General features: G+C 48.6%; 9 protein-coding genes across 9 annotated transcripts; 7 read left to right on the forward strand and 2 right to left on the reverse strand.

Annotated features, from left to right (window-relative positions):
• Positions 1–152: 152 nt before the first annotated feature.
• On the forward strand, positions 153–1,976 carry GUITHDRAFT_149425 (hypothetical protein; the record flags this gene model as incomplete). Its single annotated transcript, XM_005818163.1, has 1 exon — positions 153–1,976. The coding sequence occupies one exon, from the start codon at positions 153–155 to the stop codon at positions 1,974–1,976; it is 1,824 nt and encodes a 607-aa protein (XP_005818220.1).
• Positions 1,977–2,070: 94 nt separating this feature from the next.
• Positions 2,071–2,439, forward strand: GUITHDRAFT_122551 (hypothetical protein; the record flags this gene model as incomplete). Its single annotated transcript, XM_005818164.1, has 1 exon — positions 2,071–2,439. The coding sequence occupies one exon, from the start codon at positions 2,071–2,073 to the stop codon at positions 2,437–2,439; it is 369 nt and encodes a 122-aa protein (XP_005818221.1).
• A 153-nt stretch (positions 2,440–2,592) lies between these two features.
• GUITHDRAFT_52883 (hypothetical protein) lies at positions 2,593–2,811 on the forward strand (the record flags this gene model as incomplete). The annotated part of the gene is made up of 1 exon (XM_005818165.1): positions 2,593–2,811. A coding segment is annotated over one exon (219 nt), but the record flags the coding sequence as incomplete, so codon positions are not given.
• A 1,864-nt stretch (positions 2,812–4,675) lies between these two features.
• GUITHDRAFT_149426 (hypothetical protein) lies at positions 4,676–5,293 on the forward strand (the record flags this gene model as incomplete). The annotated part of the gene is made up of 3 exons (XM_005818166.1): positions 4,676–4,750; positions 4,873–4,922; positions 5,053–5,293. The coding sequence occupies 3 exons, from the start codon at positions 4,676–4,678 to the stop codon at positions 5,291–5,293; spliced, it is 366 nt and encodes a 121-aa protein (XP_005818223.1).
• Positions 5,294–6,303: 1,010 nt separating this feature from the next.
• GUITHDRAFT_122552 (hypothetical protein) lies at positions 6,304–6,588 on the forward strand (the record flags this gene model as incomplete). Its single annotated transcript, XM_005818167.1, has 1 exon — positions 6,304–6,588. One exon carries the CDS (start codon positions 6,304–6,306, stop codon positions 6,586–6,588), a length of 285 nt encoding a protein of 94 aa, XP_005818224.1.
• A 26-nt stretch (positions 6,589–6,614) lies between these two features.
• GUITHDRAFT_149427 (hypothetical protein) lies at positions 6,615–7,133 on the reverse strand (the record flags this gene model as incomplete). The annotated part of the gene is made up of 1 exon (XM_005818168.1): positions 6,615–7,133. One exon carries the CDS (start codon positions 7,131–7,133, stop codon positions 6,615–6,617), a length of 519 nt encoding a protein of 172 aa, XP_005818225.1.
• A 1,149-nt stretch (positions 7,134–8,282) lies between these two features.
• Positions 8,283–10,505, forward strand: GUITHDRAFT_149428 (hypothetical protein; the record flags this gene model as incomplete). Its single annotated transcript, XM_005818169.1, has 4 exons — positions 8,283–8,312; positions 8,363–10,237; positions 10,341–10,367; positions 10,449–10,505. 4 exons carry the CDS (start codon positions 8,283–8,285, stop codon positions 10,503–10,505), a joined length of 1,989 nt encoding a protein of 662 aa, XP_005818226.1.
• Positions 10,506–10,887: 382 nt separating this feature from the next.
• GUITHDRAFT_122554 (hypothetical protein) lies at positions 10,888–11,862 on the forward strand (the record flags this gene model as incomplete). Its single annotated transcript, XM_005818170.1, has 1 exon — positions 10,888–11,862. One exon carries the CDS (start codon positions 10,888–10,890, stop codon positions 11,860–11,862), a length of 975 nt encoding a protein of 324 aa, XP_005818227.1.
• A 41-nt stretch (positions 11,863–11,903) lies between these two features.
• On the reverse strand, positions 11,904–14,079 carry GUITHDRAFT_122555 (hypothetical protein; the record flags this gene model as incomplete). The annotated part of the gene is made up of 5 exons (XM_005818171.1): positions 11,904–13,054; positions 13,115–13,206; positions 13,254–13,541; positions 13,592–13,797; positions 13,867–14,079. 5 exons carry the CDS (start codon positions 14,077–14,079, stop codon positions 11,904–11,906), a joined length of 1,950 nt encoding a protein of 649 aa, XP_005818228.1.
• Positions 14,080–14,292: the final 213 nt, after the last annotated feature.

The raw sequence follows: 14,292 nt of genomic DNA on the forward strand, positions 1-14,292 counted from the left end.
AGGTCACCTTGACTCACAAGCTAGAGGAATGCGTTCACTGTCCGAACTTATCTTCTTCAGCGGTTGGGTCCGGCAGGTTGGATGAGTGTGTGTGTGAGGCTGGATACCACCGTGTTGAAGGCAGCACACCCAGCGCACCGTTCACCTGTGAGATGTGCCCAGTGGACAGCTACTGCTTTGGGGGGGTCCTCAAGGCATGCCCCACAAACTCCTTTGCTGGACAGTTCTCGTGGTCGATCTACGACTGCACTTGCGAGGCGGGATATTACTGGGTGGAAGGGAATGGGACTGCAGGGGAGGGATCGAGGTGCGGGGGGTGCCCTGTGGGGAGCTACTGCAACAACAGTGTGATGCAATCGTGTCCATCGAATTCGCTGTCTGTAGAGCTGTCTTCTTCGATCTCGGCTTGCGTGTGCATTAATGGGTATTACCCGGCAAACGGGGATTACACTTGTACGCTATGCCCTGCGAACAGCTACTGCAAGGATGGTATGATTATGGGGTGCCCGGCGAACAACTTCTCCCTGGCGGGGTCGTCATTGCCAACGGATTGTGCGTCGTTGAACGCATGCCAGAAAAACACCTTCTCATACACTGGGGAGAAAATCAACCTGCTGTACTCATGCGGAGATGACGAGAGATCGTTGTGTTCGAGCACGTGCAGGATTGGGTCGGCGATGACACCTGGTTTTGAACGAAAGGGAATATGGACAGGGCCAGGATCGTCAAGCACTGATGTTCGGGGTTCGTGTGAGCATGCATTAGAAGAGCCAACGACGACAGGCTTGGTGACGCAAGAGGTATCGATTGGGTGCTACGATTGCCGAACACCGCCATTCATAATCATAGACCTTGGGGTGAGTAGAGAGATTTCTAAAGTGAATATCTGGAGTATAGACAATGGGGCGTATTGGAATCTTGCGGGAGCAGGGGAACGAGTGTTGATTGGGGACAACCCAAGCGCGCCACCAGACTCTTGCCCACAGAGCTGGGGGTGTGTGGGTTGTTGTAACAACAACAACGGACTATGTGCCTCTGGTATCAGGTGGTCAGGGCCTAACCAGAAGAATGAGATATCTTGCAACATGAAGGGAAGATATATAACGTTGACGACGGATTGCTTGCCATGCTCGGGTGGAAACCAGCATGGGCAATGGAAAGGGGTACTGCAATCTGCTAAGGTAGAGCTCCCGTTTTGCTACGACTGTCCGGCGAATTCGGTATCGATCCCACAGTCTACGCGTTGCACGTGCCTTCCCGGATACATAGACGCGTTGACTGGGTTGGGGTATACGGATAATACGAAGAGCGCATGCATCCCAGACACGGCGTGTTCAGACATGCCAAACGGGGTTTGGGATCTGTCAAGTAACCAGTGTATATTATGCCCGAGTGGGTACTACAAGAGTGGTCCACTGGAATGCGTGCCATGTCCCGCAGGATATGCGCTGAATTATTCTGGAGCGATCTCACAGTCAGAGTGCACTTCGTGTACTCCGTCATATTTCAGCGACGAAGCGGGATCTTTGATTTGCAAGGAGTGTCCTGTTGATATGTATTCGAACATGTCGGGGACATCATGCGCGTTGTGTCCCGATGGGTCATATCTGAAAAACCCATTGCAAGGGAGCGATCAATGTGCTGCGTGCGTTCCTGGTTACTTTTGTGTGAATGGGGTGATGAAACTGTGCGCAAACCACACATACTCAAACGCATCGTCGACAGCGTGTGAATATTGCCCTGAAGGATCATATTTGAAGAATCCATTGCAAGGGAGTGAGCAGTGCTCTATATGCGAGGCAGGGAATTACTGTAGCCTAAGCCAGAAAAGTGCATGCTTTAAGAACTCAAACTCGACAGCTGGATCTTCTTTGAAAGAGCAATGTCGATGCAACTACGGATACTACCAGAGTGAGCCAGGCGTGTGCTCTGTATGCCCGAGGAACTCTCATTGCCCTGAAACGTGCTTTGGTTGATCTTTGTGTATTTTTTGTTTTTTAAAAACAAAGTTTGCTACGGTTTGGTTTTTTCCAATAAATAAAAAAGCACTGGGAAGGGTCTACGGGAGGCATGTTGGCGGCTGAGGATCTCTTGTGCTTGTCCGATGAGTTTCCACCCGATATTGAGGAGTTTGCCTCTGTGGATGCGATACAACGGAAGAGGAGGAAGATCAGCACTAACAGGAATACAGCATCAAAGTGCGAGCAGAGGTGTGGGGGATCGGAGTGCTTGTCCGATGAGTTTCCAGCCGACATTGAGGAGTTTGCCTCTGTGGATGCGATACAATGGAAGAGGAGGAAGATCAGCACTGACAGGAATACAGCATCAAAGTGCGAGCAGAGGCGGGGGGGATCGGAGTGCTTGTCCGATGAGTTTCCAACCGACATTGAGGAGTTTGCCTCTGTGGAGTTTGCCTCAGGGAATCCTTTTGTCGTATAAAGGTTAAAAAGGTTTTCTATAAAGAATATTGTTTGTATCGAGAGAATATTTCGGGCGGACTAAATTTTTATTTCTTTTTCATTTCCTCTTGAATGTAAAAACTTGACTGACAGTCAAGCATAGGACAGGAAGAGCAGCATGAGCTCAGTGGTGTGTTATCACTGTGGGAGGTGGGGGCACATTGCCCCGGAGTGTTGGACGAATTCCCGTTATGCGGTCTCAGAATGGAGCGTCACCTCGAATAGAAGAACATGTTTTCAATGCGGAAAAACCGGACACTTTGCCAGCGAGTGCTATGCTAACAAGAGAAGGCGGACGGAGACTGTGGAGTGCTTCAATTGTGGGAAGCCTGGGCATTTCGCTTCAGAGTGCTTCTCACGAAAATGGGGCTCATACGAACAGCGTAATGATGAGATGGATGATGAAAAGGTCAAAAGTAGTGAGTCGAGTGAAGAAAGCGAGGATGAAGAGATAAACAAAAAGCCCATCGAGTATCCTCAACTCCTCCCCGGTACGAGCGGAGTATACATCTTGTTATATCCCAACGGACAGGTATACGTGGGCAGATCGAAGAACGTGGATAAACGCATTGGACAGCACTTGAAGGGACCATTCGCCGAATCATGGGGTAACCCAAAATTGATAGCCCCAGAAACCCCCGCGATACCGCATGATTTGGAGTCTTGGGAAAGGAATGAGACTTTGCACCAGATGAAGAAACACGGCATCACAAAGGTGAGAGGGTGGAAGTATACTTCCGTTGCACTCAGCGCGGAAGAACATAGAGATGCCGCAATGCAGATACGCGAGAAATACGATCTGTGTCGTATGTGTGGCAGCGGAACTCACTTCGCAGAGACATGTCGCTTGTCACGCGCCTGATAGTGAACTCAGCCGCTGAGCCGCTTAACAGTGCGTTTGAATAACACTTGTTTATTACAACAACAAGAATATCACAATTTACGTCGTTTGGATTGCCTTCGTACAGAATCATCTCCATTCCCAACAACTTCCTCATTCCCTCCATCAGCCGATACGTTCGACGTCGTGCGGGCGGTGGCATCGCTGCGTGCTGCATCGGTCAACTTCCTTAACTCCTCCTCAAGTTCCCGAACTCGATCTTGCTTCATAGTCCGAGTTATAATTTGACTGTTCTTGATCGTAGTAACAACACCACTGTTGTTAGTAGTCTCAATGATCTCCTCTCTCACCCTCTTCTTCACTCCAAGCAATGAAACTCCTGAATTGTTGTAACTCTTGTACAGATCATAGGCCATACTCGCAACACCAAAGCTAAACAACAAAGTGTTCATTTTCACACCTTGACACTTAGGCCCTTGCTTTAAGTAACGCAGTCCGCGGCCCCTAATGACACTTAGTACCCCACACAAAGCAGGTAAAATAAGGGGTAGTCAAAGTGGGGGAATAACCAAGAGACAAACATAGAGGGGTGGTATGATACAATAAAACAACCCGTACTGTAATCAATGACACTTCGGCTAAGATCCTTGTACCCCCAATTAAAGCCTTAATTTAAGGGGTACTCACGTATTACATTTTGTGCTGAGAAACATAACACGTAACACATATGTACCCCCTATCTGCCCTATATATTCATGTATAACCACCGGGTACACCCAGTCCACCTGTAATAGGACGACCACCCCATGTCAGTCAGGTTCATGTACCCCCAGTACCCCCTGCCTGCTCTATATATTCATGTATAACCACCGGGTACTCCCACCCCACCTGTAATAGGACGACCACCCTATATAACCCCAAGTACCCCCTGTCTACCCCATATCTTTATATATAACCACCGGGTACACCCAGTCCACCTGTAATAAGACGACCACCCCATATAACCCCAGTACCCCCAATCTCCCCCATATCTTTATATATAACCACCGGGTACACCCAGCCCACCTGTAATAAGACGACCACCCCATATAACCCCAGTACCCCCAATCTCCCCCATATCTTTATATATAACCACCGGGTACACCCACCCCACCTGTAATAGGACGACCACCCCATATAACCCCAGTACCCCCAATCTCCCCCATATCTTTATATATAACCACCGGGTACACCCACCCCACCTGGAATGACCCACCACCCCATATAACCCCCACCACCCCCATTTCCCCCATATCTTCATATATAACCACCGGGTACTCCCACTCCACTCCACATATAATAAAGGGTGGGACCTAGGAAAATCTGAGAAGTCACAATGCCCATCAAACGCAAGGCACGGCGCTCCTCCATTGGCATGTCAAAGAAACCCAAAGTATCTTTGGCTCTTGTGGTATATCGACCACCTCAAATACCTCGCGAATCTGATGCAGTTGTGATATACAAACCATTTGTGGATTTCGATTATGCTCGAAGTTGCATTTTTGCACATTGGACATGTAATTTGTTTTTCAGCCGTGGGAATGGAGTCGGTGGGCGAATATTGAGCCCCAAGTACAGCAACCGTGAGACTGTTCAATGGCGACTGTATGTAATCAGACTTTTTCACATGCTTGACCGGTTTACTATCAGGAAGCTCGTTCCATTTTTGTTGCAATCTTCTATAGATTCCGATCATGATATGCTGTGTCGCAGCTTGTTGAATTTTTTTGGTGTCAAGATTGAGTCAAATGATCACTTTGATAACTTGAAGGTTGTCGAATATGAAGCCTGGATAAGAAGGATGTTCCAACATCAAGCATTCGACAAAGTGAAGCAGACAAAGCTTCAGTATGAATCTGAAATCGACAAGATGCAACAGAAACATGCTTTAGAACTAGAGAACAAAGACAGGCTGATTGCAGCCCTTCTCAAGAGGATTCCAAAGAAATTTTGAGTTATTCATTAAAGATACTTTTAAAATCTCGTAGTCACTGCATTGAATCAATGAACCGATGACACTGTTGTTCATACATCTGCTTTCCACATTTCCTCTGATTTCCAAGAAGAGCGAACAATTGAATGTTTCTCTTGATGACCCCCAATAGTCAGTGACTATTGAGGGCGATGATACAGAGGTCTTTGCAGAAATCCAGGTCTTCGAGGAAGTGACTTGAAACAAAGTAGAATATTCATGGCTGCATTGACGTCCCGGGATACAAATGGAGACTTGAAACATCTGGTGGAAGAACACCATTTCAATCCTCGAACACACGTTTTTCGCGTGTTGTGTATCCCTTTTCTTCGCATTAAGTGTCGCATAAAATCATGTTTTGGTTCGCTGACTCAGCTTTTGAGTTTGTCGCATTCATCACTTTTTATATTTTTTTTCAAGAAAATAAAAAAACCAAACCCAAGCAAATATTAACCACTGGAGGTACAATACTCATCACGAGTTTAGGAGACGAATTTGTGATTTTGGAATTTGGGATTCCTTGTGGAATCCTTTTGACGTATAAAGGTTAAAATCTCGTAGTCACTGCATTGAATCAATGAACCGATGACACTGTTGTTCATACATCTGCTTTCCACATTTCCTCTGATTTCCAAGAAGACAACCTTTTGCAACGCCGCCAGCCGCAGAAAGCGCGAATGAGAGTCAACATGTATTACCACAAAGATGAACACCCATCTACTATCCACTAAGCTCTTCCGATGAAAACCACAGAAACAGAGTCATGAGCCTCTCGCGGGCGGGAGTTAAAGCCTTAATTTAAGGGGTACTCACGTATTACATTTTGTGCTGGGAAACATAACACGTAACACATATGTACCCCCTATCTGCACTATATATTCATGTATAACCACCGGGTACTCCCACTCCACCTGTAATAGGAGGTTCATGAATTTGAGTCAATTTCGAATTGCTTCTATATCGGGCTTGAAGCGCTTGCGAGAATCAAAGGAATGATGCAGTCCTCCACACAGAACCTCACCCTCGGCGCGGCGTACCCAAACCCGCTCACCTATGGTGACATCGACCATTATCTCAGTGCTGTCGAGTATGACACCGAGGTCTCCCCAGAGGAGTTGCATCAGCAGATCACAAAAGCCGCGCTGAGATTCGTCCGGTCTAGGAACATCCCCGTGGACTCCAAGATCTACACGAAGGCAATCACATTCATGAATTCCAACTTCTGTCACATCAAGGGGGTCGAGAACTATCTTGCAAAGTTGCTTGTTACGAAGTAGTGTGAAAATAAAAACGATTCTTTATTTCAAGAAAGACTCTCAACAGTCTCTACACCGCAGCTCTCCCAGAACCCGACGCTCTCGGGCAGTGGGTTCCATGCCTCCCTGATCCGGAGCTTCTGTACAAACAGGCGACCGAGCCCCTGTCTCCGCATGTCTGGCCTCACCCAGATACACTCCGCGATATCGTCTTGCATGATGCAGTAGCAGGGCAGCAGGTAATCACCGGGGTCACCGTTCATGTCCACACAGAAAAGAGGATCGAGCTTGCACCCCAGACGAAACATCTCCTCGGTCTCGATTACCTTGAGTCCATAAAGTGTTTTCTCTTTGAAAGCATTCAGAATAGTGTTATACGGCACATTTCCTGGGCTGCCCTCAATGATCTGTCGGAAGATGATCCAGAAATCACCCTCGTCCTCAACCCTGAAAGCGGTGGCATCCCCGTAGTGTTCCTTCCACAACACACGCAACATCGCGTGTGAGATGCGATAATTCCTATGGAAGCTACACAAGCCTTCATACATCGGCCATTGTTCTTGCATGATGGGGTACTCAACGACTTGCCTTGAAGTTTTTTCGGGGTGGGGGGGGGGGGTATTTTTGGTACCATATACGGGTGGGGGAGGATGCTGGTAGTTGAGCTGTTTGTTACTTAGCCATCAAAGGAAAAATTTCTTTTATTTGCTCCAGAAGTTGATTTTTCTTCTCATTGTTAGGCTCGAATTCCAATAATGCAAGTTCAAGCAATAGTTTTATAGCTACGGAATTCCGCTGTAATATTTGCTTATTCTTTCTCAATCTCGCATTTATCTGGTCTGAATCTGCATACTTGTAACCTGCCAAAGCGCCAATTACTGGATAAGACATTGGTGCGTATGTAGAAATCATGTTTTTTTTATTTTCCGCTGATGTTGCATACATCAATGAACCAAGAGCTGTGCCTGCACTTATTGGAATTGCATAGTTTTTGATATTTTGCATGTATTTGTTTATATCTTGCATGTATTTGTTTATATCTTGTATATATTTGTTACACTTCGTTCTTGACATGTTGAAGGATTTTTCTTATTCTGAATTTTTCATTTCATCATTATCAGGGTCTTTCAATGCATATTCCAACAGTATTTGTATAGCTAGTGAATTGCTGTCTAATTGTGCATCCAAACGATCCTCTAGGATCTTAAAATTCACATCATGTAATCTCTGTTCTATCATATCATTTGCATACTTGTAACCTGCCAAAGCGCCAATTACTGGATAAGACATTGGTGCGTATGTAGAAATCATGTTTTTTTTATTTCCCGCTGATGTTGCATACATCAATGAACCAAGAGCTGTGCCTGCACTTATTGGAATTGCATAGTTTTTGATATTTTGCATGTATTGTTTTGTGATATCAAACTAATGGACTTATTTATATAGTTTGTTTGAAATGAGGTATAAATTAAATCTTGCTAAAGAATTGGTGCTTATGGGGAAGGGGCAGTGTTTCAAACAGGGACTTGTTGTCTGCACCCTCACTGTTCGAATATTCATTCTTTCAGTGCTTCTTTGTTTCAAAAACGTCAATTGTTCTGGCATATCGTTCGCTCCTATATGTTCACACATCACATGCCCTGCCAACCAGTACCTTATCAATTGCGGTCCTGATAGCGAAGGACAGTGTATGGACTGCACTTCATGCTTGCAGAATGAATATCAAACGAGAGCATGCCAGGAAGGTGATGTCCAGGTTGATAGGCAGTGTGAGGTCTGCACTTCATGCCTGCAGGATGAATACCAAACAAGAGCATGCCAGGAAGGTGGTGTACAGTTCAATAGGAAGTGTAGAAGTTTTTTCTCCAACTGCTCCGGTTATTATCTCATTCACCGTGGCCCTGGGACGCATACAGAGTACAATGTTACTTTTAAGGAGGCGGCTTTGGTAGATGTGCTCATTGTTGCGGGTGGTGGCGGGGGAGGTTCGAGCGGGGCTGGCGGTGGAGGCGGCGGAGGTGTGATACATGCTCAGAGTGTCCCTGTCCCTGCCGGGACGCACCATGCTTCTACAGGGAACGGGGGGAATGGTGCATGTGCAAGAAATACTGGACAGTGTGGTCCTGTGTATGGTTCCAATGGACAGCCTTCATCAATATTCGGGGCGACTGCTTATGGAGGAGGTGGGGGTTGTGGACGATATAATGGATGCGCAGCTGGTTATTCATGTCCATATTGTTCTCAGGGATTAAACGGTGGATCCGGTGGTGGTATGGGTACAGCTGCATGGATGGTTGATACTAATACTTATCCGGGGGGCAGAGCGGATTGGGGGTCGGTTGCAGCGTCTTCAATCGTCTGGAATGGGCAATTGCTCAAGGGATATGCAAACGATGGAGGATCTGGTGTGAGTGTAAATTTTTACTATGATAATGACGCCGGTGAACTTGTAAATGACCGTGTTTCCGGGGCCGGGGGGGGGGGTGCGGGGGGTCAAGGCATAGATGGCTCTGTGAATCTCTCCAAGGGGATTCCGCATGGGGGCGATGGGATTCAGATTAACATCGACGGGAACAACTACTTCTGGGCTGGTGGTGGTGGCGGTTCCCAATATATAGCCTATATAGGGGGTAATGGTGGTAAAGGTGGGGGTGGGGGTGGCGCGAGAACAGGTTGTTATTATAGATACTGGGGAGATGTGGGAGATTATGAATCATTCCATTGTGAGGACAGGGAGTATGGCTGGTCCAGTGGGGGCACTGGTGGCATTTCGAATGGGGAAAGTGGTGAGGGTACAAATAGCGTACTGTTGGGCGCTAGAGGTGGGTCAGGAGGGTCATCTACGGGGGGGGGAGGTGGCGGGGGTGCTACTGAAAAAGGCAGTGGGGGCTCCGGCGGCTCTGGGATGATTGCGATCAGGATCGTCTCTGGAGGCGGCGGTAATTTGGTGCCATTTTCAGGCGACCCTGACGGTTTCTGCTCTCTCTGCGCCCCCGGGGAAGCTGTGGTTAATTGCATCTGTATGCATAATCACTACAAAGCCACTACAGGTTCTTTGTACATGTGTGAGCCGTGTCCTGCCCATTCATCCGTGCTCAGCATATACCCAGCTTTTAAGAGGAGAGACTGCATTTGTGATACAGGGGACTTCTATTACAATGGCACGGATGACGACTTTGAATGTCTGACATGTCCTGTCAACTCAAGTATACCGGGTGGGGGTCCAGGGACATCCCGAGCTGACTGTGTCTGTATGAGTAATAACTACAGGGACGGCGGCGTTGATGATTTCGTTTGTACCCGCTGTCCTGAGAACTCTTTCTTGTTGACGAGCGACCAAGCGATGTCTCGAAAAGATTGCGTCTGCCAGTCCAATTACTACAAGGATGGTGCGGATGATGATTTCGTTTGTACCCGCTGTCCTGAGAACTCTTCCGTGTGGATCAGCGGCCAAGCGATGTCTCGTCTAGATTGCGTCTGCCAGTCCAATTACTACAAGGACGGTGCGGATGACAGTTTCATTTGTGCTCCTTGCCCAGTTAATTCCAATGCGTTGTATGGAGGTACATCACGTTTGGATTGCTTGTGCAATTCGGGGTACTATCGATCAGGGTCGGATGTGGCCTTTCAATGTCAAGCCTGCACAAACTGCACGGTGGGCCAGTACCAGGTCATAGCGTGTCAAGGTGGCAGCGACACAACCCAGAACCGTGTATGCTCCACATGCAGCGGGGGATGCTCCGCGGGGACTCATGAGATACAAGCTTGCGCAGACGGCAACAATGCAGCACAACGCGCCTGTGAGCCGTGCCCGGCGCAGACGTACTCGTTGACGGACTGGAAGTATTGTTCATCATGTCCGAATAATTCGTTTATTTTAGATGATGCACCTGGCACCTCTGCATATTCATGCTGGTGTGGGCAAGGTTTCGGCCTGATTGAAGCTGAGAAACTCATGGTAATGATCTTTGTGGAGTTGATGATGTTTGCTTTACTGCTGTTGACCTGACCTTTTTTTTGATTTGATAAAAAAGACTAACGACTGGGGATTTTGTTTTGTCCCTGATCTTTTTGGTCTCTTCCTCGTGGTGTTGCACTGTGTGACAAACCGAGCAACGAATTGAAATCATCACATGCGAAAGGTCGTCATCATATGCGAAAGGTCCGAAACAGTGACAAAGACATGTGTTTGTGGGCATCAAAAGAATATTTTTGGCATCGAAAGAATATTTTTATCATCGAAAGAATATATTATTCTATATATCGCATTTATCAATAATACAAATTCTTGCCTCGATCCGAACAAAAACCTTGCAAGAAATGGGGCTTATCGGGAAGGGCCAGCGCTTGAGACTGGGACTTGTTGTCTGCACCCTCACTGTTCTCGCTATTCTGCTTATGCTAAACCTGTTTGGTGAGAGCCACGTACTAATGTCCGCAGCGCAAGTCGTGCTTGCCGTGCACGAGCCCCCGCGTACGGTGGTGAGCATCACTACCTTTAGCGAGCGGATATTCCACATGGCCCCGTGCCTCGACAGCGTCTTCTCTCAGTCACAACAGCCAGACCGGATTATCATCTCCATCCCAAAGACATACAGGAAGCAAGAAAAAACTCTGTGCACCATCTCAGACTGTGTTTCAAACACTATGGACTATGATGAAAGCCCGGAAAACGTTTTGAAGTGGTTCAAAACGTACTTCGCTGCGAGCTTCAACGAGACCAAACACGACGTGTTCGAGTTTCCCAAGATCACGGTTCAGTTCCTTGAGAAGGACTGGGGTCCTGCGACGAAAGTCCTGGGGGCTTTGCTGCTGGAGCACGACCCCGACACCGTCATTATAACGCTCGACGACGACGTATATTACAATAGTGATACAGTCAAGTGGCTCTCTACTCACATCGATCGCCAGGGCATGGCACTCTCGTTTGGTTGCGAGATGTGGAACAGCCAGCACCGCAACTTCGTAGCGTTCACGACGTATTCCATCTCCAACATGTTCGCAAGCACCCCGCGCGTGTGCAAGGGCTGGCTAGTCGGCTGGACGGCTGTGGCGCATCGTGTCAGCAACTTCGGGGAGGACGTCTGGACGTACCTGAACAGACTCCCTCGGGGATGTTTCTACAACGACGATATTTGGATATCCGGCTACATCGCCAGACGGGGGGTGCTCAAGGTGTATGCGCCCTGGGTGCTTTATCACGCGTATCATCAGCGCGACAAAGAGCTCAGCCTGAGCACCATCGAGGGCACGCGAGAGCGGTACGCTTTGCCCTGCGCAAGGGAATTGTTTTAGAGGTTTCTTTTAATTTTGAGATTTTTTTTAATTTTCGAACTTTATGTCACTTCTTTCAATGCATCCTCCAACTCCAATATCTGAATGATTTTGATGATTTTTACGATGATTTCCACCGTTCCGCAACCATGAAACTCGAACAAAACCGACTCACCAATCCCGAGGTCGTTCACAGCGTGATAATAGCTGAACTTCCGTGTATCATACTCTTTTTTGGTCATCACGTGGCAATACACCCCCCCTTCGTGCGAGCAGAGAACGGCGTCGTAGTTCTTGAACGCAGGCCTGAACAAACCCAAGATGTGTGAGTTGTTGTACTCTGCTTCGGAGTTGATCTCGGCATTGAAATTCAGCCGCAAATGATCCCTCTGGTCGTGTTCGCCGTCGTCTTCAATTGACACCGAAAACAGCCCAAGCTTTTTCCTCACTAGATACTCCAGTTGTGTTTCATATTTCGATGACAAATTCTCGATGCATCTCTTTCGCTCTGCGTCCAATACAGGCTGCATGCTTTGGCTTTCTGGGGGTGGCGCGTGGTGTACATTCATGTACTTTCGTTTTTTTTCTTTACGGAAGAACTCGAAGCAGACGCCTGGGTTGAGGTGAATGAGGCAGATGGAGAGGACGACTTTGACGTTCCAGGGCTGGTCTTGTTTTTGCTGGTGCTGCTGGTGCTGCTGCTGTTGTTGTTGTTGCTGCTGTTGTTGCTGCTGCTGTTGTTGTTGTTGCTGCTGTTGTTGTTGTTGCTGCTGTTGTTGCTGCTGCTGTTGTTGTTGTTGCTGCTGCTGCTGCTGCTTCTGCTGTTTCAGGAGCCGCCTCTGCTGTTTTTTGGTTTTGTGCTTGTGTTCGTGCTTTGGTTGCTGCTTTGGTTCCTGCTTTGGTTGCTGCTTTGGTTCGTGCTTTGGTTCGTGCTTTGGTTCGTGCTTTGGTTCCTGGTTTGGGGTTGGGAGCTGCTGCTGCGTGGGGGCTTGAGTCTTGGAGCGCTTTGTTTGCCTGGGAGGGTAGTGGGAGTCGCAGTTGATCTCAGCGGCCTTGATGACGTAGCGGAGCATGACGAAGAACTTCTTTGAGCAGTCCAAGAGGGGCTTCTGGTAGATTTTTGTGAGGGCCTGGTCTTCGGAGAGGGCAGAGAATTCGTGGTCCATGATTCCGAAGGCCTTGAACTTTCGGGAGTTTGCGATGAGGCCCTTGTCTGTGGATTTGAATTGTTTTGGGGTGAGAATTGTTTTTGGGAGATGGAAGAGGGGTTGACCTTGGACGACGACGCGGAAGAATCGCTTGAGGATCCTGGAGGCGGCGGCGGGGAGGAGGAGTGAGGGTTTGGGGGGGAGGGTGCACCTGGACCTGCGAGGGGTGAGAGGGGATTTTGGGGACTTTATGGTGTGGGGCACCTGTGGAGGCTGTAGCAGCATCGCCTGTAGTAGTTCCTGTCGTGGAGGGAGAGGTCATCGTGCGGGGGGGAGGGGGTGTCTTCTGCGTTATCGAGGAAGATGGGGGGCTTATCTTCCCAGAGGGAGTCAGGGTTGGACCTTGGGGTGATATTTCTGCAGTATGGACCGAGCATGTCGCCCTTGGCGTGGAAGGAGAACTGGAAGGGGAGGATGTTGTTGTACCACTGAGCGAACATCTTGTTTCCTGGGGGCATTTTTCCGAAGGAGATGAGGTTGAAGCCAGGGTTCCTGAGGGGGAGAGTGAGTTTTTGTGTTTGGGGCAAGGAGAGGGGTGTGACCTGGGGATGAAGAGGGCGAGGAGCTGTGCGAGCACGGCGGCGAACTCCCAACCGGTGAGGGTGAGAGATTGATCGGGGGGGAGGGAGTGTATGTAGCGGAGGAGGTCCTGGAAAGCGGGGGTGGGGAGGATTGCGTGGAGCTCGCGGAGGGAGTTAGCGATTGCCTTTGCGCCTTGGGGGGGCTTGGGGAGGCTGGGGAGGAGGTCCTGTGGGAGGAATGGGTGAGTGAGTTTGGCTTGGGGGTTTTGGGAGGGGTTTGGGGAGGAGGTGGAGACCTGATTGACGGGGGCGAGGGAGAAATCCCAGGGCGAGGGGTTGAACTCGAGTGCGATGACGGAGGATCCGGAGGGCAAGCGATAGGCGCGAGCAGTTGAGTTTGGGAAGGTCCACAGAGTGGAGGGGATGGCAGTGAGTACGGGGGAGGGTGGGGAGCCGTGCTGTTCGAGCGCGGCGAGTCCTGCGATTCCGATCAAGCTCTTGGAGAGCATGGCGGGGAGGGAGTGTTGGGGTGAAGAATTTCTGGTTACTGGATTATATTTTTAAAAAGGAGGGGGGAGGAGTGTATTTTTATTTTAGAGGGGAGGGTGGGTATTTTTGGGACAAGGGGGTGGATTTTTAGGGGGTGGTGACTATATTTTTATTTTGTTGTGTGGAGGGGTGGGTATTTTTTATTTTGTTATGGGGAGGGTGGGTATTTTTTA

Source organism: Guillardia theta, assembly GCF_000315625.1.
Source record: "Guillardia theta CCMP2712 unplaced genomic scaffold GUITHscaffold_364, whole genome shotgun sequence".
Taxonomy (NCBI): Eukaryota; class Cryptophyceae; order Pyrenomonadales; family Geminigeraceae; genus Guillardia; species Guillardia theta.